Source organism: Mobula birostris, chromosome 11, assembly GCF_030028105.1.
Source record: "Mobula birostris isolate sMobBir1 chromosome 11, sMobBir1.hap1, whole genome shotgun sequence".
Classification (NCBI taxonomy): Eukaryota; Metazoa; Chordata; class Chondrichthyes; order Myliobatiformes; family Myliobatidae; genus Mobula; species Mobula birostris.
In genome coordinates this window covers 21,144,826-21,159,751 of record NC_092380.1, presented here as the reverse complement: position 1 = coordinate 21,159,751, position 14,926 = coordinate 21,144,826, and the positions used below count along the sequence as shown (strand labels likewise).

Sequence of the window (14,926 nt, the reverse complement as noted above, 5' to 3'; positions counted from 1 at the left end):
CGTCTGGGTAGCCTCCAACCTGATGGCATGAACATTGACTTCTCTAACTTCCGTTAATGCCCCACCTCCCCCTTGTACCCCATCTGTTATTTATTTTTATGCACACATTCTTTCTCTCACTCTCCTTTTTCTCCCTCAGTCCCTCTGACTATACCCCTTGCCCATCCTCTTGGTTCCCCCCCCCCCGCCGCTTGTCTTTCTCCCTGGGCCTCCTGTCCCATGATCCTCTCATATCCCCTTTGCTAATCACCTGTCCAGCTCTTGGCTCCATCCCTCCCTCTCCTGTCTTCTCCTATCATTTTGGATCTTACCCTCCCCCCCCACTTTCAAATCTCTTACTCACTCTTCCTTCAGTTAGTCCTGACGAAGGGTCTCGGCCTGAAACGTCGACTGCACCTCTTCCTAGAGATGCTGCCTGGCCTGCTGCGTTCACCAGTGGCCATTCCACTTGCCCCTGCATTCCTTTTATTTGTTCTTGCTAATCATTCCCAAATGCTGATTGGTTGCTGGTCAAAGTTAAAAAAAAAAGCTACCACGAGTCACAGCCTTTAATACTTGACCAGTGAACCTGTGAATTCCATCCCCTCAAGCTTTTGATCTCAGTAATAGGTCACTGGTCAATGCTTTAGTCCAGTCAACTCAAGCAATTTCTAATAGAGAACATTGTCACCTGTTTTCACAAGGTCTGATCTATACATTTTATTTAAATCCCCTCTCATGTCAGTCAGTATCTGTGGAGGGAGAAACAGACAGCTGGTCAGTCAGTATCTGTGGAGGGAGAAACAGACAGCTGGTCAGTCAGCGTCTGTGGATGGAGAAACAGACAGCTGGTCAGTCAGTATCTGTGGAGGGAGAAACAGGCAGCTGGTCAGTCAGTATCTGTGGAGGGAGAAACAGGCAGCTGGTCAGTCAGTATCTGTGGAGGGAGAAACAGGCAGCTGGTCAGTCAGTATCTGTGGAGGGAGAAATAGGAGAAACAAATTTTCAACCTCTGCCTGTCTTGCTCGGGTTTTCAGCAGTTTCTGTTTCTTTTCTGGGAATGCTTTGATGTTCAGCTGCACAGTAAGAGGTGTCTGTGCAATGGTTTTGGATGGTTACCAACTGTTAGATTGAGAGGTGCCAATGAAAGGCAGGCGTTTGTTTCTTTTGCACATTCTTGAGTCTCTCCTGAAGCAAACAGCTCCACAAATGCTGTCTGATCTGCTGTGTGCTTCCAGTGTCTCGCATTTTTAATCTCAGATTTCCAGCATTTGGAGTTTCTGCTGTTCACGCTATGACGGTGTCTATTTCAGTTTGATGTGGACCGTGAGGCAGGTGAGAGGCAGATTTACCATCGATATTGCATGGAGCGTGCTGCTGTCCATTGTACTCACGTCTTCACCACAGTGTCAGGGATCACAGCCGTGGAGGCAGAACACCTGCTCAAGTGCAAACCTCGTGAGTAACCTCTGTCACCCAGTGCGAAATGTACTCCTCAGCTCCAACTTCGAGACTATGGTCTCAAAGCCTTTATAGAAACTTGATTAAGAGAAAGACAGCACTGGATACTTAATGCTGCACTGTTTAAGTGATTTACAAATGACAGAGAGCTAAAAGTAGGGAGGGGAGATGCACTATTAATCGGAAACAATTTCACAGCTGCACTCAAAGGGGACATCCAACTAAGTCTATATGGTTCGAACTAAAAATTAAGAAAGATACAATCACTCTGATGGGATTATACCACTGAGCCACCGGAACTTTGAAGAATAGATACGAAGGCAGTTTAGAGACAGGTACAAAATCGACAGTGTTGTTGCAGTGGGTGACTTCAACTTTCCTAATATACAGTAGATTGGGACCTCCGTAGTGCAAGAGGTTTGTAAATGTTGCATCTAGGAGGGTTTCTTAAATCAATATGTAGATAGACAGGTGGCTGAACCTTAAAGTAGAGAACAGTTAGATAACAGTGACCACAATTCCCTAAGTTTGAAGATAAAGATAAATACAGAACTTGCAGGAGAGTATTAATTTCAAGCAGGGCAAATTACGAGAGTATTAGGCAGGAACTAGGGAATGTGAATTGGGAACAGCTGTTTATGGGCAAGTTTATAATCTGACACATGAAGGGTGTTGAAGGACCATCTGCACAGAGTACAGGACAGATGTGTGCCAGAGAGAAGGAAGGACGTACGGAAAGGGTAACAGAACCTTGGAATATGAGAAAGGTAGTGAATTTTCAGGAAGAAAATGGAAACATAGGTAAGGTTTAGGAAGCTAAAATTGAACAAAACTTCTGGAGGATTATAAAGAAGATAGAAAAGAACTCGGAGAGGGAATTAGGAGACCCAGTAGGGGCCATGAAAGCCCTTGGCAATTCAGATTAAAGAGAATATCAAGCCACAAGAGGATAACTAGGGAGGGGGTAGGAACATGAAGAATAGAGGGAGCATGTACTTGGAGGCAGAGGATGTGGATGAGGTCCTGAATTAGTAGTTTGCATCAGTATTTACCTAGGAAAAGGGCATGGAGGATAGAGATCAGTGTGAAGGAAATGCTATATTCTATGGCATTTTGACATAAAGATGGAGGTAGTATTGAGCCTTTTAAAGAAAATTAAGATGGATAAGTCCCCAGGGCCTAATGGGATATAGCCCACAATATTGAGAGAGGTAAGAGATGAGATTGCTAGGGCTTTGACATGATTTTCTGTTCTCTCTTTCCATATGCAAAGTCCCAGGTGATTGGTGAGTAACTACTATCGTTCCTTTATTCAGGAAAGGAGATAGAGATTATCCCAGAAACCAGAGACCGGCTCGTCTTGTGTCAGTGATAGGGAAGCTACGGGAGGTCACTCATATGGACTAGATTTATGAGCATTTGGAAAACTATGGCCTAGTTAAGGACAGTCAGCATGGCTTTGTGTGGGGTAGGTCACGTCTTACTGACTTGTGTTTCTTGAGAAGGTGATGAAGGTGTTTGGTAGCAAAAGATCTGTGGGTGTTGTCTACATGTACTTTGGTAAGGCATTTGACAAGCTCCTTCATGGGAGGCTCATCTAGGATATTAGGATGCATTGGATCCACCGTGACTTTGCCATTAAGATTTAGAATTTGCATGCTCATAGGAGAGGGTAGTGGTCGATGGGATTTATTCTGGTTGGAGGTCTGTGACTAATTATGTTCTGCAGGGTCCATACTGGGATCTCTACTGTTAATGATGTCTTTCATTCATTACGTGCCGTGTCATATGGCGCGGGCGATCATGGTCTTTCCTTGACCATGATTGTCCTAGGCAACTTTTTCTACAGACGTGGTTTGCTATTGTCTTCTTCTGGGCAGTGGCTTTGCAATACAGGTGACCCCAGACGTTATCAATATTCTTCAGAGATTGTCTGCCTGGTGTCAGTGGTTGCATAACCAGGACTTATGATATGCACCAAATGCTCATACGACCATCCACCACCTCCTCCCATGGCTTCACGTGACCCTGATCGGTGGGGGGGGGGGTGCTAAGCAGGTGCTACACTTTGCCCAATGGTAACCTGCAGGCTAGCGGATGGAAGGAGTGCCTTACACCTCCTTTGATAAAGACATATCTCCACCCCATTTATGAATGATATACTGCACAGAAATGACCTGGATGAAAGCGTAAGTTCTCTCACCATACTAGGACAGGTGGTAGTATAGAAGATGTAGATTAGTTGCAGATATAGACGGGAAATTGACAGATGGAATTTAATCTGGTCAACTACGAGGTGTTGCAGTTTGAGCAATCTAACGTAAAGGGACAATACGGAGTTAACAGTGTTGATGCACAGAGGGATTTTGGGGTTCAAGCCTATAGGTTCCTGAAAGTAGCTACATGGGTTGATAGAGTGGTAAAGAAGGCATATGGCAAGCTTGGCTTTATTAGCTGAAGCACTGAGTTCAAGAATCACGATGCTGCAGATTTATTACCGCTTTATCACCGCTTTACTTTCACCATGGATGTCCAGTCCTTATATACTTCTATCCCCCATCAGGAAGGTCTCAAAGCTCTATGCTTCTTTTTGGATTCCAGACCTAATCAGTTCCCCTCTACCACCACTCTGCTCCGTCTAGCGGAATTAGTCCTTACTCTTAATAATTTCTCCTTTGGCTCCTCCCACTTCCTCCAAACTAAAGGTGTAGCTATGGGCACCCGTATGGGTCCTAGCTATGCCTGCCTTTTTGTTGGGTTTGTGGAACAATCTATGTTCCGTGCCTATTCTGGTATCTGTCCCCCGCTTTTCCTTCGCTACATCGACGACTGCATTGGCGCTGCTTCCTGCACGCATGCAGAACTCGTTGACTTTACTAACTTTGCCTCCAACTTTCACCCTGCCCTCAGGTTTACCTGGTCCATTTCCGACACCTCCCTCCCCTTTCTAGATCTTTCTGTCTCTGTCTCTGGAGACAGCTTATCTACTGATGTCTACTATAAGCCTACTGACTCTCACAGCTATCTGGACTATTCCTCTTCTCACCCTGTCTCTTGCAAAAACGCTATCCCCTTCTCGCAATTCCTCCGTCTCCGCCGCATCTGCTCTCGGGATGAGGCTTTTCATTCTAGGACGAGGGAGATGTCTTTATTTTTTAAAGAAAGGGGCTTCCCTTCCTCCACTATCAACTCTGCTCTTAAACGCATCTCCCCCATTTCACGTACATCTGCTCTCACTCCATCCTCCCGCCACCCCACTAGGAATAGGGTTCCCCTGGTCCTCACCTACCATATTCTCCGTAACTTCCACCACCTCCAACGGGATCCCACCACTAAGCACATCTTTCCCTCCCCACCTCTCTCTGCATTCCGCAGGGATCGCTCCCTACACAACTCCCTTGTCCATTCGTCCCCCCCATCCCTCCCCACTGATCTCCCTCCTGGCACTTATCCGTGTAAGAGGAACAAGTGCTACACATGCCCTTACACTTCCTCCCTTACCACCATTCAGGGCCCCAGACAGTCCTTCCAGGTGAGGCAACACTTCACCTGTGAGTCGACTGGGGTGATATACTGCGTCCGGTGCTCCCGATGTGGCCTTTTATATATTGGCGAGACCCGACGCAGACTGGGAGACCGCTTTGCTGAACATCTACGCTCTGTCCGCCAGAGAAAGCAGGATCTCCCAGTGGCCACACATTTTAATTCCACATCCCATTCCCATTCTGACATGTCTATCCACGGCTTCCTCTACTGTAAAGATGAAGCCACACTCAGGTTGGAGGAACAACACCTTATATTCCGTCTGGGTAGCCTCCAACCTGATGGCATGAACATCGACTTCTCTAACTTCCGCTAATGCCCCACCTCCCCCTCGTACCCCATCTGTTACTTATTTTTATGCACACATTCTTTCTCTCACTCTCCTTTTTCTCCCTCTGTCCCTCTGAATGTACCTCTTGCCCATCCTCTGGGTCCCCCCCCACCCTTGTCTTTCTTCCCAGACCTCCTGTCCCATGATCCTCTTGTATCCCCTTTTGCCAATCACCTGTCCAGCTCTTGGCTCCATTCCTCCCCCTCCTGTCTTCTCCTATCATTTTGGATCTCCCCCTCCCCCTCCAACTTTCAAATCCCTTACTCACTCTTCCTTCAGTTAGTCCCGACGAAGGGTCTCGGCCTGAAACGTCGACTGTACCTCTTCCTAGAGATGCTGCCTGGCCTGCTGCGTTCACCAGCAACTTTGATGTGTGTTGCTGCAGATTTATAAAGCTCTAGTTAGACCACATCTGGAGTATTACATCCCATTCTGATTGCCCCATTACAGGAAGGATGTTGAGGATTTGGGGGAGGGTTGAGAAGAGATTTACCAGGACACTGCCTGGATTAGAAGGCATCTTCCATAAGGAGGGGCTGGATAAAATTAGGGTGTTTTCTCTGGAGGGGCCATGGCTGAAGTGAGACCTGATAGCAGTTTGTAAGACTACAAGCATAAATTAAATAGGCAGCCAGTATCTTTCTCCTAGTGTCAAAATGTTAAGACCATAAGATATAGGAGCAGAAGTAGGCCATTTGGCCCATCGAGTCTGTTCTGCCATTCAATCATGAGCTGATCTAATTCTTCTGGTCATCCCAACTCCCCTGCCTTCTCCCCATACCCTTTGATGTCCTGACTAATCAAGAACCCATTTACCTCTGCCTTAAAAACACCCAATGACTTGGACTCCACAGCCGCTCATGGCAACAAGTTCCACAGATTCACCACCCTCTGACTAAAATAATTTCTCCGCATCTCTGTTCTAAATGGATGTTCTTCAATCCTGAAGTCGTGCTCTCTTGTTCTAGACTCCCTACCATGGAAAATAACCTAGCCATGTCTAATCTGTTTTGGCCTTTTAATGTTTGGAATGTTTCTATGAGATCTCCCCTCATTCTCCTGAACTCCAAGAGCTGCCAGATGTTCCTCATACAGTAACCCTTTCATTCCTGGAATCATTCTCGTGAATCTTCTCTGAACCCTCTGCAACATCAGTATATCCTTTCTAAAACAAGGAGCCCAAAACAAGTTAAGCATTTATTTAAGGTGAGAGATGAGTGGGACAAGTATTTTCACACAGTGGGTCCCTGGAATGCACTTCCTAGGTGGTGGTGGGGAGATGCAATAGACGAGTTTAGAAGCCCTGGCCAAGAGTCCTTTAATTGGTTCCATTTAATTAGACTGAGGAGACGGGTGGTGCTAGATTGGAGTGTTCCTGACTGGCAAGTCAATGGGTTGAGGTCACTCTCAGACTGGGGTTGTCTGGGACTGGTTGGGATGCAGAAATATCAGGATAGGTACTGTCTCCATACTGGGCAGGTTTTAGCCTGGGATCGTGTTCGGCTGTTGGTCTCAGAAGTGGTGGGGAGGGGTGGGGGTGAGGGTCCCTCTCAGGGTTGTTGATATTAGTGTCCATTATGCTTGGAATTGATTAAAACTTCCTGTTCCAACACAGACTCTCTGAGTTAATAACTTTCTGCTTTCTTTCCACAGATGTGGTCACTCCAAATGGATTGAATTTGAAGAGATTCGCTGTAATGCATGAGTTCCAGAATTTGCATTCTATAAGCAAGATGCGGATTCAGGAGTTTATACGAGGCCATTTCTATGGGTAAGAGTGTCTCTTCTATTGTTACTGTCTCTGTGGAGCTGTGGTATTCCTCTAAGTCAGGGGTGGCCAACCTTTTACATTCCATGCATCAATTTTTTCACGCATGAGTTCAGATGTGCCATACAACTCTTGTACCCCCACAATTCTTGTAAAAATATGTTAATATAGAACTTGTACATGAAAAAATCGCATTTGAGATCGTGCTTGAAAAAATTGATGCATGGAATGTAAAAGTTGGCCACTCCTGCTCTAAATGTCCATCTCCAGTCTCCTGACTTCACTGTAGACCCTTCAATACATTGCTCCACATGTCAATCCTGTCCAAGGCAGTAATTAATATTTAACAGCGGGCTGGTTGCCAAGTTCACAACCTGGTTCTGAATGGCAGTTTGGTTTGTGATTCTTGTTCTCACAGGAAATAATTTTACATAAATTCTCAAGTGCTTTCACAATGTCTGCCTACCTCAGTGTCGCAAGAGATTCTGCAGATGCTGCTAATCTTGAGCAACACATACAAAGTGCTGGAGAAACTCAGCAGGTCAGCCTGCATCTGTGGTGAGGAATGAACAGTCGATGTCAAAATAAGAAATAGAATCAGTTTTATTATCACTGGGGCGTGTCATGAATTTTTTTGTTTTGCAGCAGCAGTACAGTCCAATACATGATGATAACACTATAAAATTACAATAAGATGGATAGACTGATAGAGACTTTATTGATCCCAGAGGAAATTGCAGTGTCACAGTGGCATTACAAATGCACAGATATAAATATTAGAAGAGAAGTAGAAAGAATAAAAAATAAAATGTTACCACAAACAGTCTACCAGGAGGGGGTCATCACTTCCCCAGCTATAGGTTGACTCATTATAGAGCCTAATGGCCGAGGGTAAGAATGACCTCGTATAGCGCTCTTCGGAGCAGCACAGTTGGCTTGGTCCATTACTAAAAAGTGCTCCTCTGTTTAGCCAAGGTGGCATGCAAAGGGTGAGACACATAGTCCAGACTTGCCAGGATTTTCTGTAGGGTTGTTTGTTCTACGACAACCTCCAGTGTGTCCAGTTTGACTCCTATAACAGAGCCAGCCTTTCTAATCAGTTTATTGAGCCTGTTGGCATCGCCTGTGTTGATGCCATTGCCCCAGCACACCGCCGCATAGGAGATTGTACTGGCGACAACAGACTGGTAGAACATGTGAAGGAGAAGGCTGTGTACTCCAGAGGGCCTCATTCTCCTCAGGAAGTAGAGACGACTCTGGTCTTTCTTGTACACAGCTTCTGTGTCAATAAGAAATATATGTTTAAAAAAAACAAATTAGTCCATAAAGAGAGTGAAAAATAGTGAGGTAGTGTACGTGGCAGTATAATGACTTGGGCCAAGACCCTTTATTAATCCATTTCAGAATCAGAATCAGGTTTAATATCACTGACATATGTTGTGAAATTTGTTGTTATGTGGCAGCAGTACATTGCAACACATAATAATAAAAAATATAAATTATATTAAGAAATATATATTTATTTAATTTTTTTAATATATTTTAAAAAGTTGAATTAAATCAGTAGTGCAAAAAGAGGGAAAATAGTAGTGAGGTAGTGTTTGTGTGTTCAAAGTCCATTCAAAAATCTGATGGCAGAGGGGAGGAAGCTGTTCCTGAATTGTTGAGTGTGCGCTTTCCTCCCTGATGGTAGGAATGAGAAGAGGTGATGGGGGGTCCTTAATGATGGATACTGCCTCTACAGATGCTCCACTATGCTACTGTGGCCCCCTTTGGTTATCAGAGTTTGTAAACTTTAAGGTGGGTGCAGTTGTTACTGTGAGCAGATACAATTTGTGAGTTGGTAGTTTACTTTTGTTGTAGAATAGGATTGAGCCAAGCTGTCAATTTAGCACAAACGTAGGTCTTCAGCCTACCAAATCTGGCATTGACCCTCACTAATCCTATTTTAGTCTTATTCCAATCAACTCCCTCCTTGCCTGCACACTGGGGCAATTTATAGCTGCCAGTCAACCCATCAGCTGGCACCTTTGCATTATGGGTAAAAAAACAAAGCGTCCAGTGGAAACTGATGTAGTCAAAGGGGGAATGTGCATTCCACACAGCACTACGGTTTAGGATTGAACCCAGTCAGTGAAACTGAGGCAGAAGCTCAACTAACTGCCATCGATGATAGAAAAAAAAGAGAGGGATATGTAGGTAGGAAGGAAGTGTCAGATTGATCTTAGAGTAGGTTCAAAGGTCAGCACAACATCCTGGGCTGAAGGGCCTGTTCTGTGCTGTTATGTTCTATAAACCTAGAGTTCAATATTAAGGCTGCACTGTGCCCAGGTGGAGTGTGAGGTGTTGTTTCCTGGGCTTGCATGGGTCTGGTTATAACAGAGCAGGAGGTCACAGACAGAGAGAACAAAGTGAAAGTGCAATGGTGAATTCAAATGGCCTCTATGGATAAGGACAGATGCTGCACAGTGTGATCATCCAGCCCGCATTTGTCAAGGAAACCACACTGTGATGCAGTGCATTGAATGCCCATAAGGTACAGGAGCAGAATTAGGCCATTTGGCCCATCGAGCCTGCTCTACCATTTTATCATGGCTGATCCATTTTTTCCTCTCAGCCCCAATCTCCAGCCCCATATCCCTTCATGCCCTGACCAATCAAGACTCTATCAACCTCTGTCTTAAATATGCATAAAGACTTGACCTCTACAGCTGCCTGTGGCAACGAATTCCCCAGAGAAATTCCTCCTCATCTCCATTCAAAAAGGACACCCCTCTGTTCTGAGGTTGAACCTTCTGATATTAGACTCCCACCATAGGAAACATCCTCTCCACATCCGCTCTATCAAGACCTTTCACCATTTGACAAATTTCAATGAGGTCACCCCTCATTCTTCTGAATTCCAGTGAATACAGGCCCAGAGCCATCAAACGCTCCTCATATGACAAGCCGTTTGATCCTGGAATCATTTTCATGAACCTTCTTTGAACACCCCTCCAATTTCAGCACATCCTTTCTAAGAAAAGGGGCCCAAAACTGCTCACGATACTCTAAGTGAAGCCTCACCAGTGCTTTATAAAGCCTCAAAGTTACATCCTTGCTTTTATATTCTAGTCCTCCTCAAATGAATGCAAACATCCCATTTGCCTTCCTCACCACCAACTCAACCTGCAATTTAACCTTTAGGGAATCCTGCACAAGGATTCCCAAGTCCCTTTGTGTCTCAGACTTTTGTATTTTCTCTCCATGAGAAAATACAAAATGAGAAGAATACAAGTTAATTCCTGCTTTACCTGGGGAGAACATTTGGTCCTGGAGTGGTGGGAAGAGAGGAGGTGAAAGGGCAGGGTTGTACGATGGGGAGTGGTTGGTGGGGACGTGTGCAATGGAGTCACAGAGGGAGTGATCCCTGTTAAGTGCTGGAAGGGAAAGGGAATGCATCTAGTGATGGAATCTTGTTGGGGCTGGTGGATGTTGTGAAGGGTGATCTTCCCACAGATGCTGCCTAACCTGCTGTTATCCAGCACCTTCCATTTTCAGTTTTTTATTCGTCATGGAGGCATGGTTTAACTTTTCCTGCTTGTCAAGGCTCGTCTGCTGTACAGATTTCAAAACCGTTAACACGAAGCTAGACGTGCTGTTAAATACTGAGCTTAAGCAATTTCAAACTCAACCTGCCACAACCACTCTACATGTACCTGGCCCGCATTCTCCCTCAGGGAAAACCAGCCTGCAGCTTTCTCCACACCGACAGCTCCTGAGGTCAGCGCCGCGCCTCATCCCTCATCTGTTTACCTCCATCTTACTCAACTTTCCCCTCTGATCATCGCTCTGTGTCCAGCACAGCGCAAGTTCCACCACTTCTTCCTCGACTGTGCCTGTACCGGCGGAAGTAAGGTCCAGTCCATAGCATCCCGGTAGCAGTCAAACAGAGGAGCTCTCCGAGCAGCGGGAAATGCTCCTGAGTTTGCAGTCACGGCAAATAGAATTAATTGTCCAAGCAGTGAATACTAAACCTTAACTGGCTTTCTTTTGATTTGTTTAGCCATTTGGATTTTGATCTGGATAAGACCCTATATTTCTTCATTGCTGGCCGTTATGAGTTCAGAAACAAAGGGGCCGATATATTCCTTGAGGCCTTAGCACGACTCAACTATCTCCTACAGGTGAGACCCCTCTCTGACTCTGTGTGAGACAATGTGTGATTCTACTGGTGAGCAGAGGTGGAGGGTACAGCTCTCATTATGCCTTCATTGATCCTAGGAGTAAGAAAAGGAGTCTGGAGAGAAAGGCTTCAGCTTTATCTGTAAACAAAGCAGTAACTGGGCAATGCTATGACATGCAAATACATTGCAGCAGATTGTCAACAGCAACTCCAAAGCCACCACAGAGAAGGACAAGGACAACTGAGGCCGGGAAGCACCACCACCTGCTAGTTTCCCTAGCAAGGTTGAGGGGGTGAACAGCTTTAAGTTCCCTGGCATACACATCACGGAGGATCTCACGTGGTCTGTACATACCAGCTGTGTGGTGAAAAAGACACAACAGCACCTCTTTCACCTCAGACAGTTGAAGAAGTTTGGTATGGGCCCCCAGATGCTAAGAACTTTCTGTAGGGGCATAACTGAGAGCATTCTGACTGGCTGCATCACCGCCTGGTATGGGAACTGTACTTCCCTCAATCACAGGACTCTGCAGAAAGTGGTGCGGACAGCCCGGTGCATCTGTAGATGTGAACTTCCCACTATTCAGGACATTTACAAAGACAAGTGTGTAAAAAGGGCTGAAGAATCATTGGGGACCTGAGTCAGTCCAACCACAAACTGTTCCAGCTGCTACCATCCGGGAAACAGTACTGCAGCATAAAAGCCAGGACCAACAGGTTCCAGGCAGCTTCTTCCACCAGACCATCAGACTGCTTAATTCATGCTGATGCAACATATTTTTATGTTATATTGACTGTCCTGTTGTACATAATATTTATTATAAATTACTATAATTTGCACATTGCACATTTAGACGGAGACGTAACGTAAAGATTTTTACTCCTCAGGTATATGAGGATGTAAGTAATAAATTCAATTCAATTCATACCCCACAGCACCTTGACTTGGAAACCCTCACCCTTGCTGGGTTTAAATCCTGGAAATTTTCCTTCCCCCCCCCCCACCTCAAAAACACCATAGGAGCACCTACACCAGAAGGTCTGTGCCAATGCAAGATGGTGACTCACCACTGCCCCCTTAAGGACAGACTGGGATGAAGTAAATGCTGGCCTTGCCCGTGATGAAACAGAACATTGAAAGGAACCAGAAGATCTGCTGAGGAGCTACAACTCATCGAGACATAGAGTTATACAGCATGAAAACAGGCCTTACAGCCCAACTGGTCCATGGTGACCAAGATGTTGATTATACTAACCCACATTGGCCCATACCTCTCTAATCTCTTTCTATCCCTCTACCTGTCCAATTCAGTTTTGTATTTTATAAGTGTTCCTGCCTCAGACACTTCTTCTGGAAACACATTCCAATTACTGTGTGGAAACCATGCCCCACATGTCCCTTTGAATCTTTCCCCTCTCACCTTAAACCTATGCCCTCCAGTTACTAATTCCTCAATGTTGGAAAAAAAATTCTGCATTGTGCTCCAAAATTTTCTTTCTTTCTTTTTCAATCTTTTTATTAATTTCAGCATCATAAACATTACAGAAAATAGATACAGAGCAATTGGGATTACATTATTGATAATTAGTTTATACAAGTATAAACTCAATTGACACATAATTAACGACCCTCCCAAAATCTCACAAAGTACAAATATAATATAGGAAAAATACAAAGTGAAAATATAAAAATATCATGAAAAAAGAAAAATATATATATATACCCCAAAAGAAAAAAATCTAAACCAACTAGAAGAAAACTAAACTAAAGAAAAAAAAAGAAAAAGAATGGGCTATTATGATGCCTCAGATAAGACCATTAGTGTTGTTAACTCCGCTCCTCTCCCCATATATAGAATAACAAAATAGAATTGGGTCAAATTACATCATATGAAAGTATTGAATAAATGGTCTCCAATTCTCTTCAAATTTAATAGAAGGGTCGTAAATAACGCTTCTAATTTTTTCTAAATTTAAACGAGACATAGTTTGGGAAAACCATTGAAATGTAGGAGGATTAATCTCTTTCCAATTCAATAGTATGGATGTTCTAGCCATTAGTGTAACAAAAGGAATCATCCGACAAGCCGAGGAAGTCAGATGATGTTGTTCTATCATTGGTAAACCAAAGATGGCAGTAATAGGATGGGGTTGTAAATCAATATTCAAAACAGTTGAAATGATATCAAAGATGTCATCCCAATATTTCTTCAATAAAGGGCAAGACCAAAACATACGAGTTAATGAGGCTATCTCAGAATGACATCTATCACATACAGGGTTTATATGAGAGTAATAACAAGGTAATTTATCCTTAGACATATGAGCCCTATGTACAACGCATGTTGCTCCAAAATTTTATAAACATCTCTAAAATCACCTTCATTCTCTTACACACCAATGAATAACTTCTTAGCCTGAACAACCTCCCTCTATAACTGAGTTCCTCAAGTCCCAGCAACATCCTCTCAAATATTCTCTACACTCGTTCCAGCTAACTGGCATCTTTCCTGATCAAAACTGAACACAATATTCCAAACACAAACAAGAGAAAGATTGCAGATGCTGGAAATCGAAGCAACACACACAAAATGCTGGAGGAACTCAGGAGGCCAGGCAGCATCTGTGGAAAGGAGTACAGTCGACGTTAGATGCCAAGACCTTTCCCAAATGTGGCCTCACCAATCTCTTATCCAAATCCAGCACAACAGCCCACCTCCTATACCCAGTGCCTACTGATGAAAGCCAGCACGCCAAAGCTGCCTCAGCCACCCTATCTACCTGTGATGCCACTTACAGTGATCTGTGTGCTTGTACTTCAAGGTCACTCTGTTCTACAGCATTTTCCAGGGCCCTACCATTCACTGTGAAAATCCTGCACTTATTTGTCTTCCCAAAATACAAGCCTCGCTTATCCAATTTAAATTTTATTTACCATTCTTGGCTCACTTACCTCGCTCATCAAGGTATCTCTTTAATTTCTGATAACTCTCTTCATTATCCACTCTACTGTCTATTTTAGTGTCATCTGCAAACTTACTAACCTTGCCTTGTACATTCTCATTCAAATTATTGATATAGTAGATGACAAATAGTAGTGGGCCCAGCACCAGCCCCTGAGGCACACCACAAGCTACGGGTCTCCAGTCTAAAGAAACAATCTTCTACCATCATCCTAGAACATAGAACATTACAGCACAGTACAGGCCCTTCCGACAGCAATGTTGTGCCAACCTTTTAATCTACTCTACGATCAATCTAACCCTTCTCTCCTACATTTTTCTAGCATCCATGTGCCTATCTAAGAGTTTCTTAGATAGATACATTAAAAGTTTCTTAAATACCACTAATGTATCTGCCACTACCTCTACCCCTGACAGATTCTATATATATTCTACAGGCACCCGTTAGTCTCGTGAGACCATGGATTTGTGCCTTGGAAGGTTTCCAGGGTGCAGGCCTGGGCAAGGTTGTATGGAAGACCAGCAGTTGCCCATGCTGCAAATCTCTCCTCTCCACACCACTAATGTTGTCCAAGGGAAGGGCATTCGGACCCATACAGCTTGGCACCGGTGTCGTCGCAGAGCAATGTGTGGTTAAGTGCCTTGCTCAAGGACACAACATGGTCCCTCAGCCAAGGCTCGAACTAGCGACCTTCAGATCACTAGACGAACACCTT

The 14,926-nt window shown here is 44.4% G+C and overlaps 1 protein-coding gene across 1 annotated transcript in view; it reads left to right on the top strand.

The window, feature by feature from the left end:
- The window catches only part of LOC140205437 (glycogen [starch] synthase, muscle-like), a 91,681-nt gene that overhangs the window by 21,885 nt on the left and 54,870 nt on the right, over positions 1-14,926 (top strand). Inside the window, exons 5-7 of the mRNA XM_072273038.1 lie at positions 1,293-1,437; positions 6,968-7,085; positions 11,128-11,248. Coding sequence (XP_072129139.1) covers positions 1,293-1,437; positions 6,968-7,085; positions 11,128-11,248 — 384 coding nt within the window. The remainder of the gene's footprint in view (positions 1-1,292; positions 1,438-6,967; positions 7,086-11,127; positions 11,249-14,926) is intronic.